Source organism: Crassostrea angulata, chromosome 2, assembly GCF_025612915.1.
Source record: "Crassostrea angulata isolate pt1a10 chromosome 2, ASM2561291v2, whole genome shotgun sequence".
In the NCBI taxonomy this organism is placed as follows: Eukaryota; Metazoa; Mollusca; class Bivalvia; order Ostreida; family Ostreidae; genus Magallana; species Magallana angulata.
The window spans coordinates 40,522,956-40,542,123 of record NC_069112.1 but is presented as its reverse complement, the minus strand read 5'-3'; the positions used below and the strand labels follow the sequence as shown (position 1 = coordinate 40,542,123).

General features: G+C 32.3%; 2 protein-coding genes across 4 annotated transcripts in view; both read left to right on the top strand.

Annotated features, from left to right (window-relative positions):
• LOC128170862 (CD209 antigen-like protein C) overlaps nucleotides 1–19,168 on the top strand; it is a 46,266-nt gene that overhangs the window by 10,543 nt on the left and 16,555 nt on the right. Inside the window, exons 3-7 of one of the 2 annotated variants that reach the window (XM_052836615.1) lie at nucleotides 33–95; nucleotides 998–1,051; nucleotides 1,253–1,323; nucleotides 2,516–2,591; nucleotides 3,048–6,484. In XM_052836615.1, the coding sequence (XP_052692575.1) occupies nucleotides 33–95; nucleotides 998–1,051; nucleotides 1,253–1,323; nucleotides 2,516–2,591; nucleotides 3,048–3,262 (479 nt within the window). In that variant the 3' untranslated portion in view covers nucleotides 3,263–6,484. Of the gene's footprint in view, nucleotides 1–32; nucleotides 96–997; nucleotides 1,052–1,252; nucleotides 1,324–2,515; nucleotides 2,592–3,047; nucleotides 6,485–19,168 lie in introns of those variants that run through there. The other variant, XM_052836614.1, reaches the window with a different exon arrangement.
• Nucleotides 15,255–18,778, top strand: LOC128170866 (C-type lectin domain family 10 member A-like). Of its 2 annotated transcripts, XM_052836619.1 has the most exons (7): nucleotides 15,255–15,353; nucleotides 15,503–15,662; nucleotides 16,482–16,544; nucleotides 16,683–16,736; nucleotides 17,134–17,204; nucleotides 17,497–17,572; nucleotides 18,030–18,778. In XM_052836619.1, the coding sequence occupies exons 2-7, from the start codon at nucleotides 15,542–15,544 to the stop codon at nucleotides 18,248–18,250; spliced, it is 606 nt and encodes a 201-aa protein (XP_052692579.1). In that variant the 5' UTR covers nucleotides 15,255–15,353; nucleotides 15,503–15,541; the 3' UTR covers nucleotides 18,251–18,778. The 2 variants fall into 2 exon arrangements, with proteins under 2 accessions (XP_052692579.1, XP_052692581.1); XM_052836621.1 differs by lacking the exon at nucleotides 16,482–16,544.

The window sequence follows — 19,168 nt, the reverse complement described above, 5'->3', positions numbered from 1 at the left end:
TGATATTTCTTAGTCACATTTTCTTTTAACAGATAGAGACGTGCAATTGCAGAAACAAATGAAGAATTTAAAAGATCAAAATAACTTGATTAGAGGTATTTTACTTTGAACAAGCAATTCAAATTTTTTCACTGGGAACATTTTTATAGTTTGCGAACATAGTAAAAAAAATTGCGTTTGTTTCACAATTTTGAAAATAAAGCATCATATGTAGATATTAAACTTAATAAATACAATACTGTGGTTTCATCAATATTCGTTGAATACCAATTTTCGTGGATTTCGTTTTTAAGTTGATCCATGAAATTAAATGTTCATTGAAATGGAATTTCTATTAACATTTTGTATTGATGGGGTCATTGGCCACGACTTTACATATCCTTGAAACTGTGATTTTCACTTTATCGACGAAAATTGATACCCTTGAATATTAATGGAACCACAGTACTAGCAAATAAATATAAAACAAAAATTATTTTGTGCTGTACATTTGTATACTTTACATTCTTACAACACCGATCAGACCCAACCTTACAGAAATTAAACCCAAACAAAACCATGGGTTTCTTTTTTAAGTATACTAGGTCTAATACACTGTACGAGAGTTAACCCTACATGTAAGTTAACCAAAAGTGGGCCCAGAGAGTAAAACCCGATCAGCAGTATAGCCCTTAAAGCAGATGACACATGTGTGTTTGGAATATTCATGTGCACGAGTTACAGGCAGTAAGGTGGAAAAATAATTAAATTACTTCAGAACATTAAGTGGTCCCCAAAAGCAAACCCCGAGAAAATTCGAAGTAAACTCAGAGTGGACGCAAAGTAGACCCAGAGTAACTCCAAAAAAACCCCGAAAGTTGGGGTCTAGTTGGGGTCTACTCTGGTGTTAGATTGTGTCAAATCGGTATCGTATGTGCATAAACTAATTTTTTAAGGATGTATCCTTATTGTAACTAAACGCATTTATATGTACATATTGTTTTTTCTTTCTTTAAAGAAACAGATGACATTTTACAATTTCAACTTAGATGTGAGAATGAAACAGGAACATGCAAGTCATTCATGTTGATATCTATCTATCTATCTATCTATCTATCTATCTATCTATCTATCTATCTATCTATCTATCTATCTAACTCACAATATAATATTAATGTATATTTTTCTTAAATGTTCCAACATCAAAATACATATAATGTAACTTATGGCGGTTGTTCGAGAACAATATAAACTAACGCTTACATAATTTCAGATCAAGAGAGAAGGGTTGCAAATGCCCAATACTGCTTTATGAAATCTTCTTTCACGTGGAATGCAGGCAAGGTATTTAAACTTAAACATTTAATGCCAAGCTGTAAACAAGTTACACTTTGTACTGTTATACATGTTAATATAAATGTACAAACATGAATTCATTGTAGTTTTAGAAAAAATTCCTAATGACCAAACGGAACTAAAACTTATTTTTCAATAAGTGTATAAACAATAGCATTTAGAGGTGATAGAGAATAACCAATAAAATAGAAAATGATGTAAATTTACTTAAAATATTCCTTATCAATTTTTGTCTTAATCTATATTTGCTGATTAACCAAAAACACACCATATAACTGGATGTAATGCATTTAATTTTGCAATTATGTTGATTAAGATGTCATTTAGATACAGAGATCCACTTTCAAAAGGCCGACTTCCAACAAAAGATTGCATTTCTTAAATCATCAATATTATTATATACATGTAACTATAATAGATATATTCTCAGAATTACGTCGATGAAAATATGCTTTCCAAAGGCATTAATATTGATAAAAAGTAAAGCTGTATGATAATTCTATTTCGTCTCAATTAAATAAAACTAGATGCAATATGCACAAAAAACATTGAAATAGTTGCATTACCAGCTTCATATATCGATTACTTGTTCTCGCTAAAAATGTTAATTGTATTTTTTTTGTATTTGCGTCGACCTCCGTGCAAGATACACATGTATTTTGCCAAATTCAATACTAGGAGATTGACACTGTGTGTGTTATTACTACATTGTATATTTATTAAACAGCCCATTAAATGTATTACCGTTTTTTTACTCTCCATTGATGTAACGGTCGCTAAAAAAATACTTTAACCTCGTCTTGTCGATGCATTGTCGTATCTTACGTTATTAAGAGTTATTGTCCCATTAGTAGATATATCATGAAACTTTTACATGTTACCTGCTTCACTCACGCTAAACAATCGATTTTTCCAGAAATAATAGCATTACTGTAACGTTTTTTGTGTCTTTTTTTAATATTATTAATATTGAAGATACTTCTCTATTGACGACGTAAGAAAAGGAAAATAAGTTCGAAAAGAAGGAACTATAAAAACTGGCCAATCTGTAACAATTTGTCCTCTGAAATTGTATTTGAAGCTTTTCAACATCTAACTTCTGCTTTGATATTGAATAAACAAAGGCGTCATGTTGTGTTTATTAAAAGTATATATATGAATACGATTTTTTGTTTTACAGACAAAATGTCAATCATTTAAATCGTATCTACTTGAGATCAACTCGGAGGCAGAACAAAACTGGCTAATGGATAAAGGTATTTTGTATTTTTTTTTAATCTTAATCTATTTACACAATATATTGTAAACACGAAGTAACCACCTAACCCCATCCTAAAAGTTTTTTTTTTTTTTGCAGTAAGCTTTGGACTAAAACATTCCTAAAAAGATAATGGATTTAATGTCATTATTACATATTTAGATTTATTTTATTTCAATGGTGATGTCATTAATATTCTGACAATTTCTTTTTTTTTTTTTTTTTTAATGCATCATTATGATCGTGTTTGAAGTAAATTTTAAACATTACTTACAACATTTAAACAATGTATATGTACCGACAAGTTCATTCTATTAGATTTTTTGAAGAAAATGGTATAATCTAGCTAGAACAACATTATTACAGATATCACGCACTGTACCTCATTTATTTAGTAGACTGACTTTATGTTTGTTACACATACTTTTAATGTTTTCTTTTTTTTAAAATAAAGTTTCCACAGGCAAATGGTGGACCGGGGGAATAAAACACCCACAATATGACGAGTGGGTGTGGGATCACTCGGGCAACGACTTAACCTACAGGAACTGGTATCCGAATCAACCAAACGGTGGCAAAAGCGAAGAGTGTATGTTGTCAGAGGATGGTTCGTGGCATGATTATCCGTGTGATTTTAGGTTTAGAATAATTTGCGAGAGAGAAAAGTGAGATGTTTACGTGTCAATGGTGATACCTATGCTTAAAAATAATCAACAGTTCAATCAAACTGTATAACGTTGAACCCGGTTCACCAAGTTTGTAAGGAGGTTAATACATTCGCATTTTTATTGTTCAATTAACTGTTATTAAAAATGCAGTGCTGCTATCATGGCCGTTGACAAAACAATCCTATTCTTTATCCTGTATCCTGCATCCATCCTGTACATAGTATAACAAAATCGATAATCTTTAAAATTAGGTTACTAATTTGCATCGGTGATATAAAATCGAACGCAAAGTGTACTAGTACTCAAGTGCGCAAACAAACAAGTAAGAGATTAAAGCTTTGTTAATATTAGATATATCTAAAATAATGATTAAAAAGGAGAAAAAGAACTGCTATACATTGCTTGAATATTGTTACGGTACTTTTTATTGCTTGATATAACATACGGGAAAATTATCGGTAATCAATTGATTCGGTCGCCGATAAATGTAAACACGATTTAGGAAAGCAGTACATTATAAATTAAAATTTTGCATTTGTTGCTGATTTATTTGAATCTGTTGATAAAACATAAATTCGTACGCATGTTTGGTTTGCTTACATTTTTTAATTTGATATGTTCAGTTTATTTTCGGGTTTTATACGTTCTTGTGATCGGACAACGAAGACGTTATATGAAACGTGATAAGTACACAGAAACAACGGGCGTTTCTTGTTAAAGCTGACATTAATTCATAAAAGCATTTGGTCGCCATGTTAGTTTCGATCGCTCCTCTACTGCCACTGGGGTATAAATACCGGTCGAGAAAGTTACGGTCGGTTGCTTTCCGATCGAGGCATTCAGGTTGCACGGACTTCTAAATGCATAAACTACACATTGCAGTAAAATGTTTGTAATAAAGAATAAAGGAAACAACAATCAATAAAATACAAAATATATTTTTTCTTTGAGAGAATTTCCAAGGTACTAGTATCTGTATTATTTTGCACAGATAGTGCTGCCTTACTTCAAATGCACATCAAACAGGTGTGTCGTTGATACAGAGTGCACAACGTCTGCATCTTATTTGAAAACACCGGCGGCACTACATCCAATCCAGTAGCTAAATAATAGTAAATCCAAGACAGTAACAACGTAACAGTGACTCTTTTCCATCGGTTCTATAAAAACGCTCCGTTTCCATGCGATCATATATTGACATTGTTCGATCACCCACAGCGTGTGGTTGCGCATGTGCAATGTTATAACATAAACAGGAAAAGGGTCAACAATTATTGAGGATTTTTGAAGTTTATATGCCTGGATTTCGGTATGTCTTGTTTCGTCGTTCATTGGATATATTCCTTGTTAGTGCAGTGGTTGTCATATTATTTTTGTTCAAAACGTGTGTCTACACGTCTTTTCGTCTAAGGTAACGTGTTAGGGTGTATGAAATACCTGAATGCGGTGAAGCATGAATTGTGCTCTCGGTCTTATATAGGGGGTGTGTAGCGATGAGCAGAACAATAGAAATCGACAACTAATATGGCGGTAGTCGGAGATAAAAGGGAAATAATGCGTATCTATGAATTGATGTCAGCTTTAAGATACAAGGTACATACTTTTATGTCAAATTGGTCACAGACTGAATGTTTCTGTTTTTATACTATTGAAGTTTTTAAATAAAGCAATAAGACTTTATTCATGTATTGATTTTACGCTGCATTTATCAGTCTAGAGTTTACTTTAACTCCATACTTACGCTGTTTACGAGTTGACTAACATGTAGCGTGTATCGAATTTCTTTACCGCTTGTTAAATATAAAACATTATTATATTTATTTAACAGTTTTAATTTGTATTACAAATAAAAATGATGTTGTAAAATAATGTGTTTCTAAATTATTTTTAGTTTCGCAAAACCATTTTAAAATTTAGACTCGATTTTGATTGGCGACAGGATCCAGGATAGGATAGAGTTTGACTTTATTATTTGATCATGTATCGTGCATCCTATCTGTATCAACTTTAAGGATAGCAGCACTGTAGCAACATGCTTATAAGTACTAATACTGGACCAATATGTATGCTGCTCGAATTCCTTGAAATATTTGTTTTTTTGTTTGTCCGACGTCTCCTATTTATCTGTAACCATCGACTCTTTTTGAGTTTGCGATTTCTGTATGTCTAGATGAGACGTTAATAAAGGTATGGTTTTTAAAATTTAAAATAAATATACAGGTGCACTTCAAATACACTTACATATTTTCTTGTTTTGAAATTAAATAAAATCAAGTCACAATAGTAAGTCAAATAATATGTGACTGAAGACTACTTGAAAAATTACATGAATAGCTCTACGATTCAGCTACTTTTCTAGAATGTTTTGTAAAGATTCACTTTACTGAATGGCGTAAGTTGCTGTGATGTCATCATGTCACTATCCCGGCTATTGATTTGTTTCTCAAATATTATGAATATCATCAGCAAGCTGCATTAATACATGTAACTGAAATATGCTACAATTTTTTTTTATATCTGATGAGAAAATTGGTGAGTTCAAGGCAAAAGGATTAAAATAAAGTTTAAAATTTTTCAAGAAATGCAATTAAGAAATGCATTTAGAAATGACCAATATGATATCTTTTTGATTTTATTGTTAACCGTGTTGACCTTGTTTATATTTGTGTCAATCATGTTGTAGTCTTACATTAGAAATCAATTGTTAAATTAACTATTACAGAAAACTATAGCATATTATTGAAAAATGTGTGGGTAAAAGGGGTTCACAATTTTTTCATCAAGTACGTGTTTTTTCAACAACAGATGTAGCTGAAGGTTCTTTCTTCTTGTTGAATTTTATGTCGATCAACAACGTCGCTTTGCACTCTAGAATCCACTCAAGTTACGATATATAAGTATAAAATGAAATATATAAAGCTTCGGTTATTCTATCCAAAATAACCACCGAGTCCAGACAATTTTTGAGCATTGATCAACACAGTTTTTTTAGCATAGTTCATTATAACGCCCCTTAATATTATGAAATCATGACTTTCCTCATAATCATTCATTTCTTTTCATCGGTTTTCACTATGATAATAGTCTAGTGAATTACACGACAACCTCGAAACATGAAGACTCAATATGTAATTGACTGTTTAGATTAATTTTAATAATCTGCTCATTTTCGTGACTATTTTGATCGGTTAACGTTATATTAGGAACAATAAATCGGTTGAAACCACACACGCCTGTTATGAAAAATGCAATAAAATTGCAAAATTAGATTTAGATTTTAGCAGATTCCATCTATTGTTAGATGGAATGAGGATGGCAAGAATGTTTTTGATATGAACTACATGTATTAAAAAGTAAACGACAGAGACTTCACCTTTTCTAATTGGTCATCGTATTGTTCTACCTTATATGACAATACCTATTGTGCAACATATCTGTCCTACAATGTACAAAGTTAAAGAAGATTTTTGTGATAAAGAGCACTACATAATAACAGAATTTTTCTTGCAATGACTTGTTTCACAAATTAATCGTTCATCTTGCGTTCACTGTTTACTTTGCGCTCCGTTTGCGCTTTGCGTACGCTCATCGTTCACTGTTCATTAGCGTTCACCAAATTCCGTTCAGCGTGCGCACACCGTTTTTTCAGAGTGCGCTCATCGTACGCTCACCGTTTAAATGGGAAAGTAGAACGTTTCAAAGACTGTACTTTCCGCTGTGATGTCAGAATTCTTATAATGTTGAAAATTGAATTTATTGTTTTAGTTAACATTAACCACCCTTTGAAAACATATGATAGGAACTTATTTCTTAAGAGAAAGGAACACTCGTTCTTAAAACTGATGTGTTTTTGCGTATTTATGATCTCTATACACACAAAAAAAAACCCCAAAAAAACCGAAACAAAAAAAACAAAACAAATATTTTTAAAGGAAGTACAGGTACTTACTTGTAATTAATGTGTTTTTTTTTTTGCCCTAAACATTGTTTTTAATATTAAGCAATCAAAGTGAATCGTTATGTTGATAACATTTTTATTTTGCATATATGTGACGTCACTTTTATTTGCAACTTAAAACAGTCCAAAAGCTTGAAGAAAATTCTACGAAACCGGAAGTGTACTTTATAATACTTAGCAAAGGTCAAGGTCTCGGGTCATAACCAGGAGACATCGTTTTTTAATATTTCAAATTTAAGTAAAAATCAAACATCCGAACGAAAACACAAATAAATTTGCTTATTTCATATAGCAATTACAATATACTTGGTGAACATTAATTTTGTTGAGTGCACACCGTCTTATCTGTATGTATGTCTTAAAAATATCTGAATTTGATTTAAAAAAAAATAATAACTTTATATCAAATATTAAGACCGTATATCTTATACACTGGCAATAATAAATATATATATATAGAGAGAGAGAGAGAGAGAGAGAGAGAGAGAGAGAGAGAGAGAGAGAGAGAATATTACATACCCTTTTCCATATCACACCCTGTTCGAGGGCTGATACAGGGTGTGATATGGAAAAGGGTTTGTATTATCATATTTATTACATACTTACTAATAACATACAGAAAACAAAAACAATTTAGATTAACAATGTAGTTTGTTTAATAACAACAACTTAAACAGAGAATATGAACATAAATGATATATAGAATTTCCTCCGGGTTTCTGTGTTCACCGTTCTTCGTTAGGTAATCATTAAATTACCTCAAGTCAGATTCAGTTTTTCTACGCGTATTGGTTAATCTGTAGGCCCCTTACAAACTTAAATGTAGAATCTTCTTGTGTGTCTGTCACGTTTTCCCTTTCAACATCGGGCATACCAGCTGGTGGTAACGTTACAAGTTCGAGGTTTTCATCTACAGTCTGTACACTTAGGCCTAGACTCGAATCTATCAAATCCAGCGTAACATAATCAGTTTTTTCACTTACAGTGTCGTTGAGTCCACACATGTATTCCAATTCACTAAGTCTATTTCCAAGCAATTCGAATGTTTTTTCATTGAGATCCATTTTACAGTTTTATCGTCTGCAAATGTAAACAAACGCCGAAGCGGTAAAAAGCAGAGGTATTCCGAAAAGAGTAACTATAATACGGCCCAAAAACGAGAGTGGCTCCGCAAGGGGTGCGATACGGATCCGTATCAGCCCTGTAGATCGATATCAGCCCTGCAGAATCCGTATCAGTCCCGAAGGCTGATACTGGTGTTATAAAGTTAGCTGTATCGCATATGCAAAAACACTGTATTTATTAGTAAGTATGTAATATATATATATATATATATATATATATATATATATATATATATATATATATATATATATATATATATATATTCTCCTAAAACGTTAGGTATTATCAGTTCATCCTTTGGTAAAAATATTTACTATTGCAAATTCTAAAGTCATCTTTTAATTTCTAATCAATGAAAACACACCATACCGTCATTAGGTACACGGCTAGTACTTAAGGAGGGTTTCACATTATACAATAAAAAATATTTGACAAATAGTAAAAACTCAATCTAGTTAGGCGATATGTTGCGTTATGAAACCAAAGTCGTAAAGGTTTACTTTTTTGCGTTCAAGTTAACGAGAAAAAAAAACATCATCGCAAACTGGAACAACACCATATACATCTCTCTGGAGCAAAATATAAATCAGATATGCGAATTGATCCCCATCGATCCCATATCTTAAGCCACAACTCCTTAATGTGAGAAGCAAGCGTCACCGGAGGAACCCCTGCTTGCTTTCGATGGATACAGAAAAGACTCAAGCAGGAAATACAACCACAGTGTCCTGCGGATATCCAATACCCCCATCTCCCAAAGGCAGGTACAAACCCTACCCTTTTTTCACAAAAACCATTTCAGTATTCAACAGGTTCAAGTTAGCTCCCATTCTAGTACAGTTGTGTAGGCCCAAGTTCCAAATAATTAAGAATAAAATCATGAAAAGGTCAGTTTATTGACTTATCCATTCTCTTTAAATCTGCTACATAAAGATCTACGTTTTAAAGGGAACATGGAATCTAGAACTAGGTCCAATACCTGGTATTAACATGACAAATAGGGTCATCTTTGTAAAACTTTTAAACCTGGCACCTTCCGGGGGGGGGGGGGGGGGTCATTGCAGAATACTTCTTAATGCATGTGTTTGCGACACAGGTCACAGATTGACCACAATCCACAATCATCACATTGCCACCACGCAAGATCCAGCCTTCAATAGCACATACGTCGTAAGCAGGCACACATGCAAAAGTAGTCTTGTTTTATACCTACAATTCAGGTTAATCTTGTCCTTTCTTTCCCAGATTCAAGTTCAGCCACACATGGAACCGGTAAAAAGGAAAGCACCCTTAAATTAAGTGCTCTACATAGACACTAAATTTAGTCACTGAAACGGATAACACTTAGCAGTACTTCTTTGGAACATTGTTTGGAGGGTTACATGTACAACCATGCAAAGAGTTTACTCCATTGCTTTGCGTTTAGCTTCCGATTTCAATATCAAGGCCAGCGAAGGGAAATGTGGAGCAATTATATAGCTGAGCCAAAAATCAACAAGACAGTTATAATACAACGGCTAGCGAATCCTTTTATTAATCCACCTTGTGTTAATCCGCAAATTTCTCAATTAGTTTTATACAATTATTCAGATGAGCTGATCGAGTGAATTATTGCAACTATGGCAGATAGGCGGTCTCCTACTTCTTGGTTAATTTTCCATCTGGAGCTAATTGACTTACCTTTTTAACGATTTAACCTCTATTTTCTTAACCAAACGGCACACTGCACATTGTACAGAAAACTTGAATTTTGACCCAACATCATGTTGGTTTGTTCTTCTGTGCCACCCAGACGATATGGCAATATTAAACAGTTGTTGACTGGGGTCGAGGGCAACAGTTGATCTGTCGGACCGGCTCGCAAACTGTTGCCGAAGGCCGCGGGCAACAGTTTGCGAGCCGGTCCGACAGATCAACTGTTGACCGAGACACAGTCAACAACTGTTTTGTTATACCCCTTCTAACCAATTACATGTTTTAGCGGAATGTGACGTCACCGGTCAACAGTCTTTTTTAACAGTCGATTTTAACAGTTCCAATCTAACAGTTCCAGTCCAACAGTCAAAATGCTAGACTTTTTTTCGTATAAAGTTATATAGTACATGTAACTGTTTTACAGGTGTATAACAATCACCATTAATAGATAGGCCAAAGTCAACAGTACAAGAGTTAGAATAAACAGAATTATAAAAAGTACATGGGAATTTCGGGAGACATTTTTAATGTCTATGGTGAAACTGGGAACTTCACAGGGGTACATGTAGCTGATCACCTATCCTCCTGCAAAACCTGGTGTCTCCTCAAACTAGCTACTAAAGCCTGAAACGATTTTTATATACACTTAATTTAGCCAAAGAATTATACATGTACAATGTAATGTTAATTTGGTGGCGCACACCTAGGTCGATGTTGTGGCCACATCCACCTCCTAACAAGGGCAGAGGATGTTATAAGCTGGTTCGTGTTACCTTGGCATTAATAGTGCTGTCTGCATGCATATTAGTCCCGGTCCTTTTTCCATTTCAGGAAGTCCTCTGTAGACGGACCAGAAGAGCAGGCATCACCTGCCGCAGAGTCGTTCAGTCTTTATGTTCATACAAGGCTTTCAGTGAGCCTCCTTTATTATTTAGTTAAATTGGATCACATGTTTCTTCCCCAGTCTCCCTCAAAATTTATTATATGCTATGCAACATACCATTCTAGTTCTTGTGGTTGTATTGTTATGTCTGCTCAGTGATTAAGATGCAGGTCTAGGTTTTTTTTATCATTTCTACCAGTCATAAATATATTGGGTCTTCTTTATCAGTATGTGTGAAGGTCACCTATCTACTTAAATGATATTTTACTAATATGCTCTCAATTTAATTAGGAAAAATCTATAATTAATTACAAAATTCTCCAGAACAAGCATTACAGATTGGCTTTTAATTCTAGAATTCTGTAAAGTAATAAATGTTGAAATCCACAACATCATTTTTTTTATTTATTTATTATTATTTTGGCAAAGTATGTTTTCTGTTGTTCACACAATTAAATTTAGATGGTGTTCTTTTTTCTTACTCCTTTTTTTTCTTTTCGTCTTGAGCTTTAGTACTACACTACACTACAATGTGCCTACTTAAAGAATTGTGTGGTGTTAAACATTGCTCATACAGTCATTACCTATTTGTTTTTGTTTTGTTTTTTTTGTTTTTTTGCATCGTATTCATATGGTTGTTTGTCATAAAGATGCAATTTATAAAAAATTGGAAAAACGATGAAGATATTGTCATCTAATTGTGTACCCTATTTATGTATTATGCAATAACTTCTGGAATAATTTAAAGCAGAGTAAATGCATTATTAAAAACGGTTATGACCTTGGAATTGGATGTTAAAAAGCATATTGTTGAACTGCAAAATAAAAAAAAAACTATCTGAATCAAAATTGTTAAATCTATCAAGCATTTTCACATTTATAGCTTTCAAGTCGACCAATTTAAATGTTGCTCCATGTTACGGTTTTTGAAAGAGGTACAGGGTTACACAACATACACAAACTCATAGATTTTGTGCAGTCAGCTATTGCGGCTACTACCAAAAAAAAAAAAACACTTAAACGAAGCGATGCAATTAGGTGTTCAGTATACATAACTAGAAAACAGTAACCATGAAGCAAAATGTCGCGAATAAATTTCATCAAAATATAGGATACAAATTGTTTCAAGTCTCAAACGACTTGTGTTTAAATATACATGATAATATGTTATTTGCATGACAAACGTTTTGTTTCAGTCCTATAAATGTATCTATATAATGATTGTATAAATTTATTAATAGCGAGCACAGCGAGGCGGCGCGAAGCGCCGCTCGCGTAGCGAGCTCCATAGACAACGTGTACGAACGGAGAAAATTCGAGTTGAAATCTGCACATTGTTCAAAGAAAATTTTGTGGACCCGCGTGAAAACGTTCTACTATCCCAGTGATCCTTTGCGGTGCATAGCAACATGGTGGAACAGGAAGCGTTTCAACGGAAAATTCATCATTTTCATTTAACAATAAAAAATCCATCACATAAGCCTACGTAAAAAAACTGTACCTATCTGAACTTTTGCTGACATATGACGTCATTTCCTTTCCCGAATTTGTCCGACAATTTACGATACCTGTCGAGCGCAAAAGAAAGTTAACTATGACGTCACAAAGATCTCGCGTTTTAATTTCCCGCGATACATTTAGAGCCGGATCAAGCATCTGTACTGGATGTAACATGTAGGAAGTACTCAGTATCAGTGTTAACGGTGACTCTTTGGCTGATTAGTTTTGTTTAGATGATTATTTATTTTTTGCTTAGTAAAATTAAAACACATGCAAGTTCCATGCTAAATTTATTGTCATATTTATCCAACATATATGCATACGTTAGGTAGGTGACAAAAAATTATTAAAAAAGAAAAGTTGAATCATTATTAGATCTACGTGCAGCCACGTCATTTTGTAATGAATAAATAAAAGAAAAGAATTAAACTGTTAAAATATCTACATGTATTTGTTATATAGTTGCATATGTGGTCAAACCTTTCAATAATATTGGATATCACACACTAAAAAAAGGGCACATGTCTATAACGCTTATATAGCGTACACAAATTGAAAAAATTAAAAACAAAATTGATGTCACAGAGGAAAATAGTTAAAACACAGATAACACAGACACACAATTTATTGTTTACTGATTTTAATGATCATTATTAAAAGGTAAAGCAATGATAAAACATAATTGTATTTACTTAAAAAAAACCAAACGGCATTGTGTTTATCTAAATATTCAAATAATTCTGCTTGCCATTTTATTAATGCTCAGTGGTAGTTTGTTTAAGTGTATAAGCCTAGGAAGGGACCATCGGAATAAAAGATTAATAACTTTGGGTTCCTTGCGGCGGTAAAAGTTTTCAAACAAAGTCCAAGTTTTTTGGTTAGGGCAAGTCCATAGGTTGCATTTAACAATGATAACAGATGTGTGGTTCCTTCTGCGCTCGCCCCAACGGTCACACCGTAAAACATATTATTATGATACATACAGTAAAGAGATATTTCATTAAAAAGACAAATGGGGCCCCAGTTTGCAGTATATGGTTAATATGGAAAATTTACAGAAAAGATACCCTTGCAGTCTAGATTTCGATGTGGATTGTATATAGAACTTAGTTTTTCATTAACCTCCCCTGTAGTAGCAGTCAAATGTTTACGGTAAGAATGTGTCTATCAAAACAGTCGTTAAAAAATAACGTTGTTATTTTACTACGAGTTCTACTGTTTCTTTAAATACGATTTATAATGATCTTCCTGCTTTTGACCTTCCAAGCCTCATAACTGTGTTACGTGTTATAGATGTTTATACTTCATTTTTAAAACCACATCCGTTTTAAGCATGTCAAACAGGTTTGTGACATGTAACCATGTAATGATTTCCTTCCGCTTTGTTCTTTCTAAAATCGCAGTTTTAAAAACAACTTGCATCAAAATTACTTTTCTTATTTGCAACACGATTTTTTTTCTCAATATTCCTGTTAAGCCTTATATATCTAGTTATCTAATTGTATGTAATTGCGAGGGTCGTCTAATTTTATCTTTATATTTATTTTTTTGCTGCGTTATCATGAAAACGAAAATAATTTATTAAGATGGTTAGATTGCATTTAATTAATTTAAAAGGATGTTTTTATATGTTTTAGTGCCTGTGTTGATTAGCAAGCTTTGTAGGAAGAAAAATGCATAATTAGAATTGTCTAAGATGTGCAGCGATTCAATTATATTTTTTCAAGGTTTTTCCTCTTTACGTTTATTTCATTTTCAAAAATTGCAAGGTGTAATATATTATATATTATTACTAATATTATTGAATATTAAAGCATCCTAATATCGTTGAACCATTAAAAACGCTAGAAATATAACAATAAATGGATTTAACTTTTAACTCTACTTTCAACCAGTTTATACTAAAGTTCTGTACTAAAACTAAAATGTGTTCCTTATTTTGATTATTAAACGGAAATGATTTAAAGGTACAGCTGACCAGGATAGTGACAATGTTGTGAATAGTGTTGCTATTCGTTTTCCATACATGTTATACATATCGCGTTTAAATCTTGAAACGTTTTCTTTCAAATCATACTTTAAAGGAGATTCCTTATCTTTCTTCTTTGAATAATCCAACACTGTTTTGTTTATTTCGTCCACCTTTCCTCAAACAGAAGCATTTTTCCCTTAATTAAAAACAAATATCATGCGAATAGTTAGAGCTTTACAAAGTTTAATCGAGTAGGTGATTATTCAACGATGAGTTTCGCTGGGATTTCGTTTTTTATTTTATCTCCCATAAACAGGCGCATTTACTTCTCTTTAATTCACTCAAGTTTCGTAACATCCGATATGAATCTGCATATATATATAGGAAGGTGTTGACACTACCGCCGATCGCTATCAAGACTTGAGAGCTGGGATTTTGTTTTTTATCTCCCATAAACAGGCGCATTTACTACCCTTTAATTCACTCGAGTTTCGTAACATCCGATATGAATCTGCATATATATATATATATATATATATATATATATATATATATATATATATATATATATATATATATATATCGCTCTCAAGACTTGAGAGCGATCGGCGGCAGTGTCAACGCCTTCTTAAAGGATGTGAACGAAACTGTTTATAATGTAGCTGCTCTTTTTTTTTAATTTTTCTTGAGTAGTTTAGTAGTAGTGCTTGTTTTTTTCAGTTTACTGGCTTAGTATCTACACTTTAAACATGCCTAGTGTTGATTCTCTTCCGTGCTTCATATAATTATATATATATATATATATATATATATATATATATATATATATATATATATATATATATATATATATATATACTCGTGTGTCAAACAAATACAGTGACATAACGCTTAATCTGTGCTTCCTAAAAGAACGTCTCGGTCATTTTTATCGAAGATCACCACATTTCGTCTCCACGGTATGTGTTTGTTTAGTGTTATGATACCTGAATTTCTGATAATCTTCAAAAATATTGCTGGTGTCTCCAATGACATGAAAATAATTTATATTAAACTTGCATCAGCCTCGTGAGGAAAAGGAGCACTGAAGCCGTTAATATCTTTGCAGCTTCGTCAGTTATTGAAAGGTTAGATCTGCCCCCAAAAAATGAGTCTTATCATTTTTATGGTTACTCTGATCGCTTATACTGAGGGCCAATCTCTGTACAATGACATTGAGAACGACATATCGTTTTATACCACACAAGCCTGTTATAAAGAATGCTATGGTAAGTAATAAAAATATATTTTTCTCACTTTTTAATCTGTCGCTTTTTATTTCGTTATAACGTATAATGATTTTTTTTCTGATTTTGAATGTACTTAAATGGACGATAATTTAGTTGAATCATTATATTACATTGAATTCCTTCGTTACACCGTATAATGATGATTTTTTTCCTGATTTTGAATGTACTTAAACGGATGATAATTTAGTTGAATCATTATATTACATTAAATTCCTTTGTTACACCGTATAGTGATGATTTTTTTCCTGATTTTGAATGTAATTAAAAGGATGATAATTTAGTTGAATTCATTTTATTACATTAAATTCATTAGTTACACCGTATAATGATTTTTTTCCTGATTTTGAATGTACTTAAACGGATGATAATTTAGTTGAATTCATTACATAACATTGAATTCATTAGTTAACTCGGATAACGATTTTTTTCTTGATTTTGAATGTACTTTAACGGACGATAATTTAGTTGAATTCAATACATTACATTGAATTCATTCGTTACACCGTATAATGATTTTTTCCCTGATTTTGAATGTACTTAAACGGATGATAATTTAGTTGAATTCATTATATTACATTGAATTCATTTGTTACACCGTTTAATGATTTTTTCCTGGTTTTGAATGTACTTAAACGGGTGGTTATTTAGTTGAATTCATGCAACAGTTGCTATGCTTTAAATTATGTCCGTTTATTTAGAGATATAAATGCTGATTATGTGTTTGTTCAAAGAGAAGCAAAAATAATGAAATAAAGAAAAAAAAGTTCTTTATACAAAATCTAGATTTTCTTTCAACAGATAGAGATGTGCAATTGCAAACACAAGTAACGAATCTAGAAAATCAACTGAATTCGCTTAGAGGTATTTTTGTTCCAATTTTAAAAAGGAGCTCTAAGTGTTCTCATACCCATTTGTAAATTGAGTAATAAGTATAAGGACTGATTTTTTATCTTTGCTAATGACACTTCACAATAAAATAATATTGTTTATATTTTACAGAAAAGGAGGAGATTTTGCAATTTCAGCTTAAATGTGAAAACAAAACAGGAAAATGTGAGTTTTCTACTATTTGTCTTCCAATATTCAAAGATTTTCTTTCTGTTCATTAACCCCAGACGTATATGTTGTTCAAGGGCAAAATCCAAATACGTAATTGACAAATTACCTTGATTAAGTCAACATAGGTTTTAAATCATATGAGATATATCCAACAACGAATTATAAGATAATTTCATTGTTTCAAAGACAGTATTTTTATTTCCGTAAAAGTACACCATGTTCATCGTTGTATTTGATTTCACGAAAGAGTTCATTATGTGTCAATATTAGTACATAAATGCACATGTATACAACTGCATTGAAAAAAAATCTCATTATAAAAGTTATGGAACATGTAAATGCTGTGTTAAAACTAAGTGAAAAACAACGCTTAACATGTATATAATTTTAGATCAAGCAGGAAATGTTACAGATACTCAGTATTGCTTCATTCGTTCATCATTAACATGGGATGATGGGAAGGTATTTCTGCTTACGCGTTTCTTACATCTATTTTCCGGTTCCGGTACTTTTTAAAATTATTCTTAGGCTTTGTTCAGCAAACAAATATTTTATAACAAATAATATAACGAATGCCAACATACAATGCAAATTTTTAGAATTAATACGTTATATTATATATTTCATACCACGTCGAACCTTTGAACATACAAAACGCATTAATATTATTTTTTACATTCGATAAAATAAGACAGCGTAGAATATAAAAAAACAAAAAAATATGTATGCACTTTGTGTTTATTTGCATTTACAGACGAAATGCCAATTATTTAACTCGTATCTTCTTGAGATCAACTCTGAGGCAGAACAAAACTGGTTAATGGAAGAAAGTTAGTCGCTTGATTTTTTTTTATCTCATAATGTTTACGCTTGACCAACATTATGTGAGCTTAAAGTAAAAAAAAAAAACAACAAAAAACAAACATTTCTTTTTCCTTTTTTGTGCTGTAAGTTTTTCATTAACAATGGTGAGGCAAGGGATAAAATTATAGATTATATCAATTTGATTTAACTAAGTAAAGTGACATTATATGTAGCAAAGTATCAAAGGAATATATGCAATCAAATACATGTGTATTTGTAAAGAATGTGTTATGAAATGAGATTAAATAGACCATTGCATAGACTAGTGCATTTTTGTGCGCCGTAAATTGTAACTTTTCAACATGAACAGAACTGTAGCTCTCAGGTTCAAACCGCTGCGCCTATAAAAATAACTCGCCTTTATCAATGAATAGAGGAACCTCAGCTTTGTTGCACATAATTCTATAAATTTAATTCATTTAGTTTCAGAAGACAGGTGGTGGATTGGAGCCAGAGAGGACACAGACAATGAAGTTTGGGTGTGGGATCACTCAGGGGATGAGCTGGTCTTCCAAAACTGGGATACAGTTGGGTCTCAACCAAGCGGTGGCACTGCTGAGGATTGTGCTTTGTCAGATGAGGGCCTTTGGCATGATTATCCGTGCGATTCAAGATATAATATAATTTGTGAGAGGGGCAAATAATATAAGAGATACACTGATTATTATGCCAATGCTTATAAAATGATCAACACAAGTTTTTACTCATTAAACAATGTTGAAAACGCAATTCGCTAGCGGAATAATACATGCAATGCTAAGGTGTACCGAAGAGCTTTTTTTTGGGGGGGGGGGGGGGCAGTGTTTTGTGAATCATTGAAAAACAATTATATGATTAAACGTACTTCTATTTCATAAAAATGAAAGCAAAAGTTCTTTTTGTGACATTGTATATAATAATTAATCAATCAGTTTGTCACTCCTGCACGTAGCATACACCGTGACCTTTGCTAATTGGATCAGCGTTGGAATTTACATTATAACTGCTTTCAATTCATCCGTTAATAGGGGAAATCATAAATCATGGAGCATGCACTATCTATATTTTGTTGATTATAAAAAAAAGTACTAACTATAGTTGATGACGCATTTATTAGAAAATTGGAGTATGATGTCAGTTTTGATTGTACGAAAGAAAAAAAAATTATATGGCTTAAATAAAATATATTCTATGAATGCAAACTCACTTTATTCCTTTTATACATATTTAGGCAGTTTCTACAATGAAAAAATACATAACCCGCGTTAGCGCGTTATGTAAATTTTTACTGCAATGATTTCTACCTTCAAAACCCGCATGAATCATCAAAGAAAGCATTTTATTGTTTGTATTAAGATCCTTCTTTCAACTAATTATTAAATTGAGCGTAAAAAGTAAAATTCACTAAATTACTATCTACTTACATAAGTACTGTAGCTAAAAGAAACAGCCAAATCGTCTCATGTGAGACTTTAAGTCAGACACCATCATGACATGATTTTTCTCAGGTAGTTTTAGGTCCCGACCAATCGATAAACAGGGCGTATCAATTTCTGTCCTGTCACTTTATTGCCAGTTTCAGC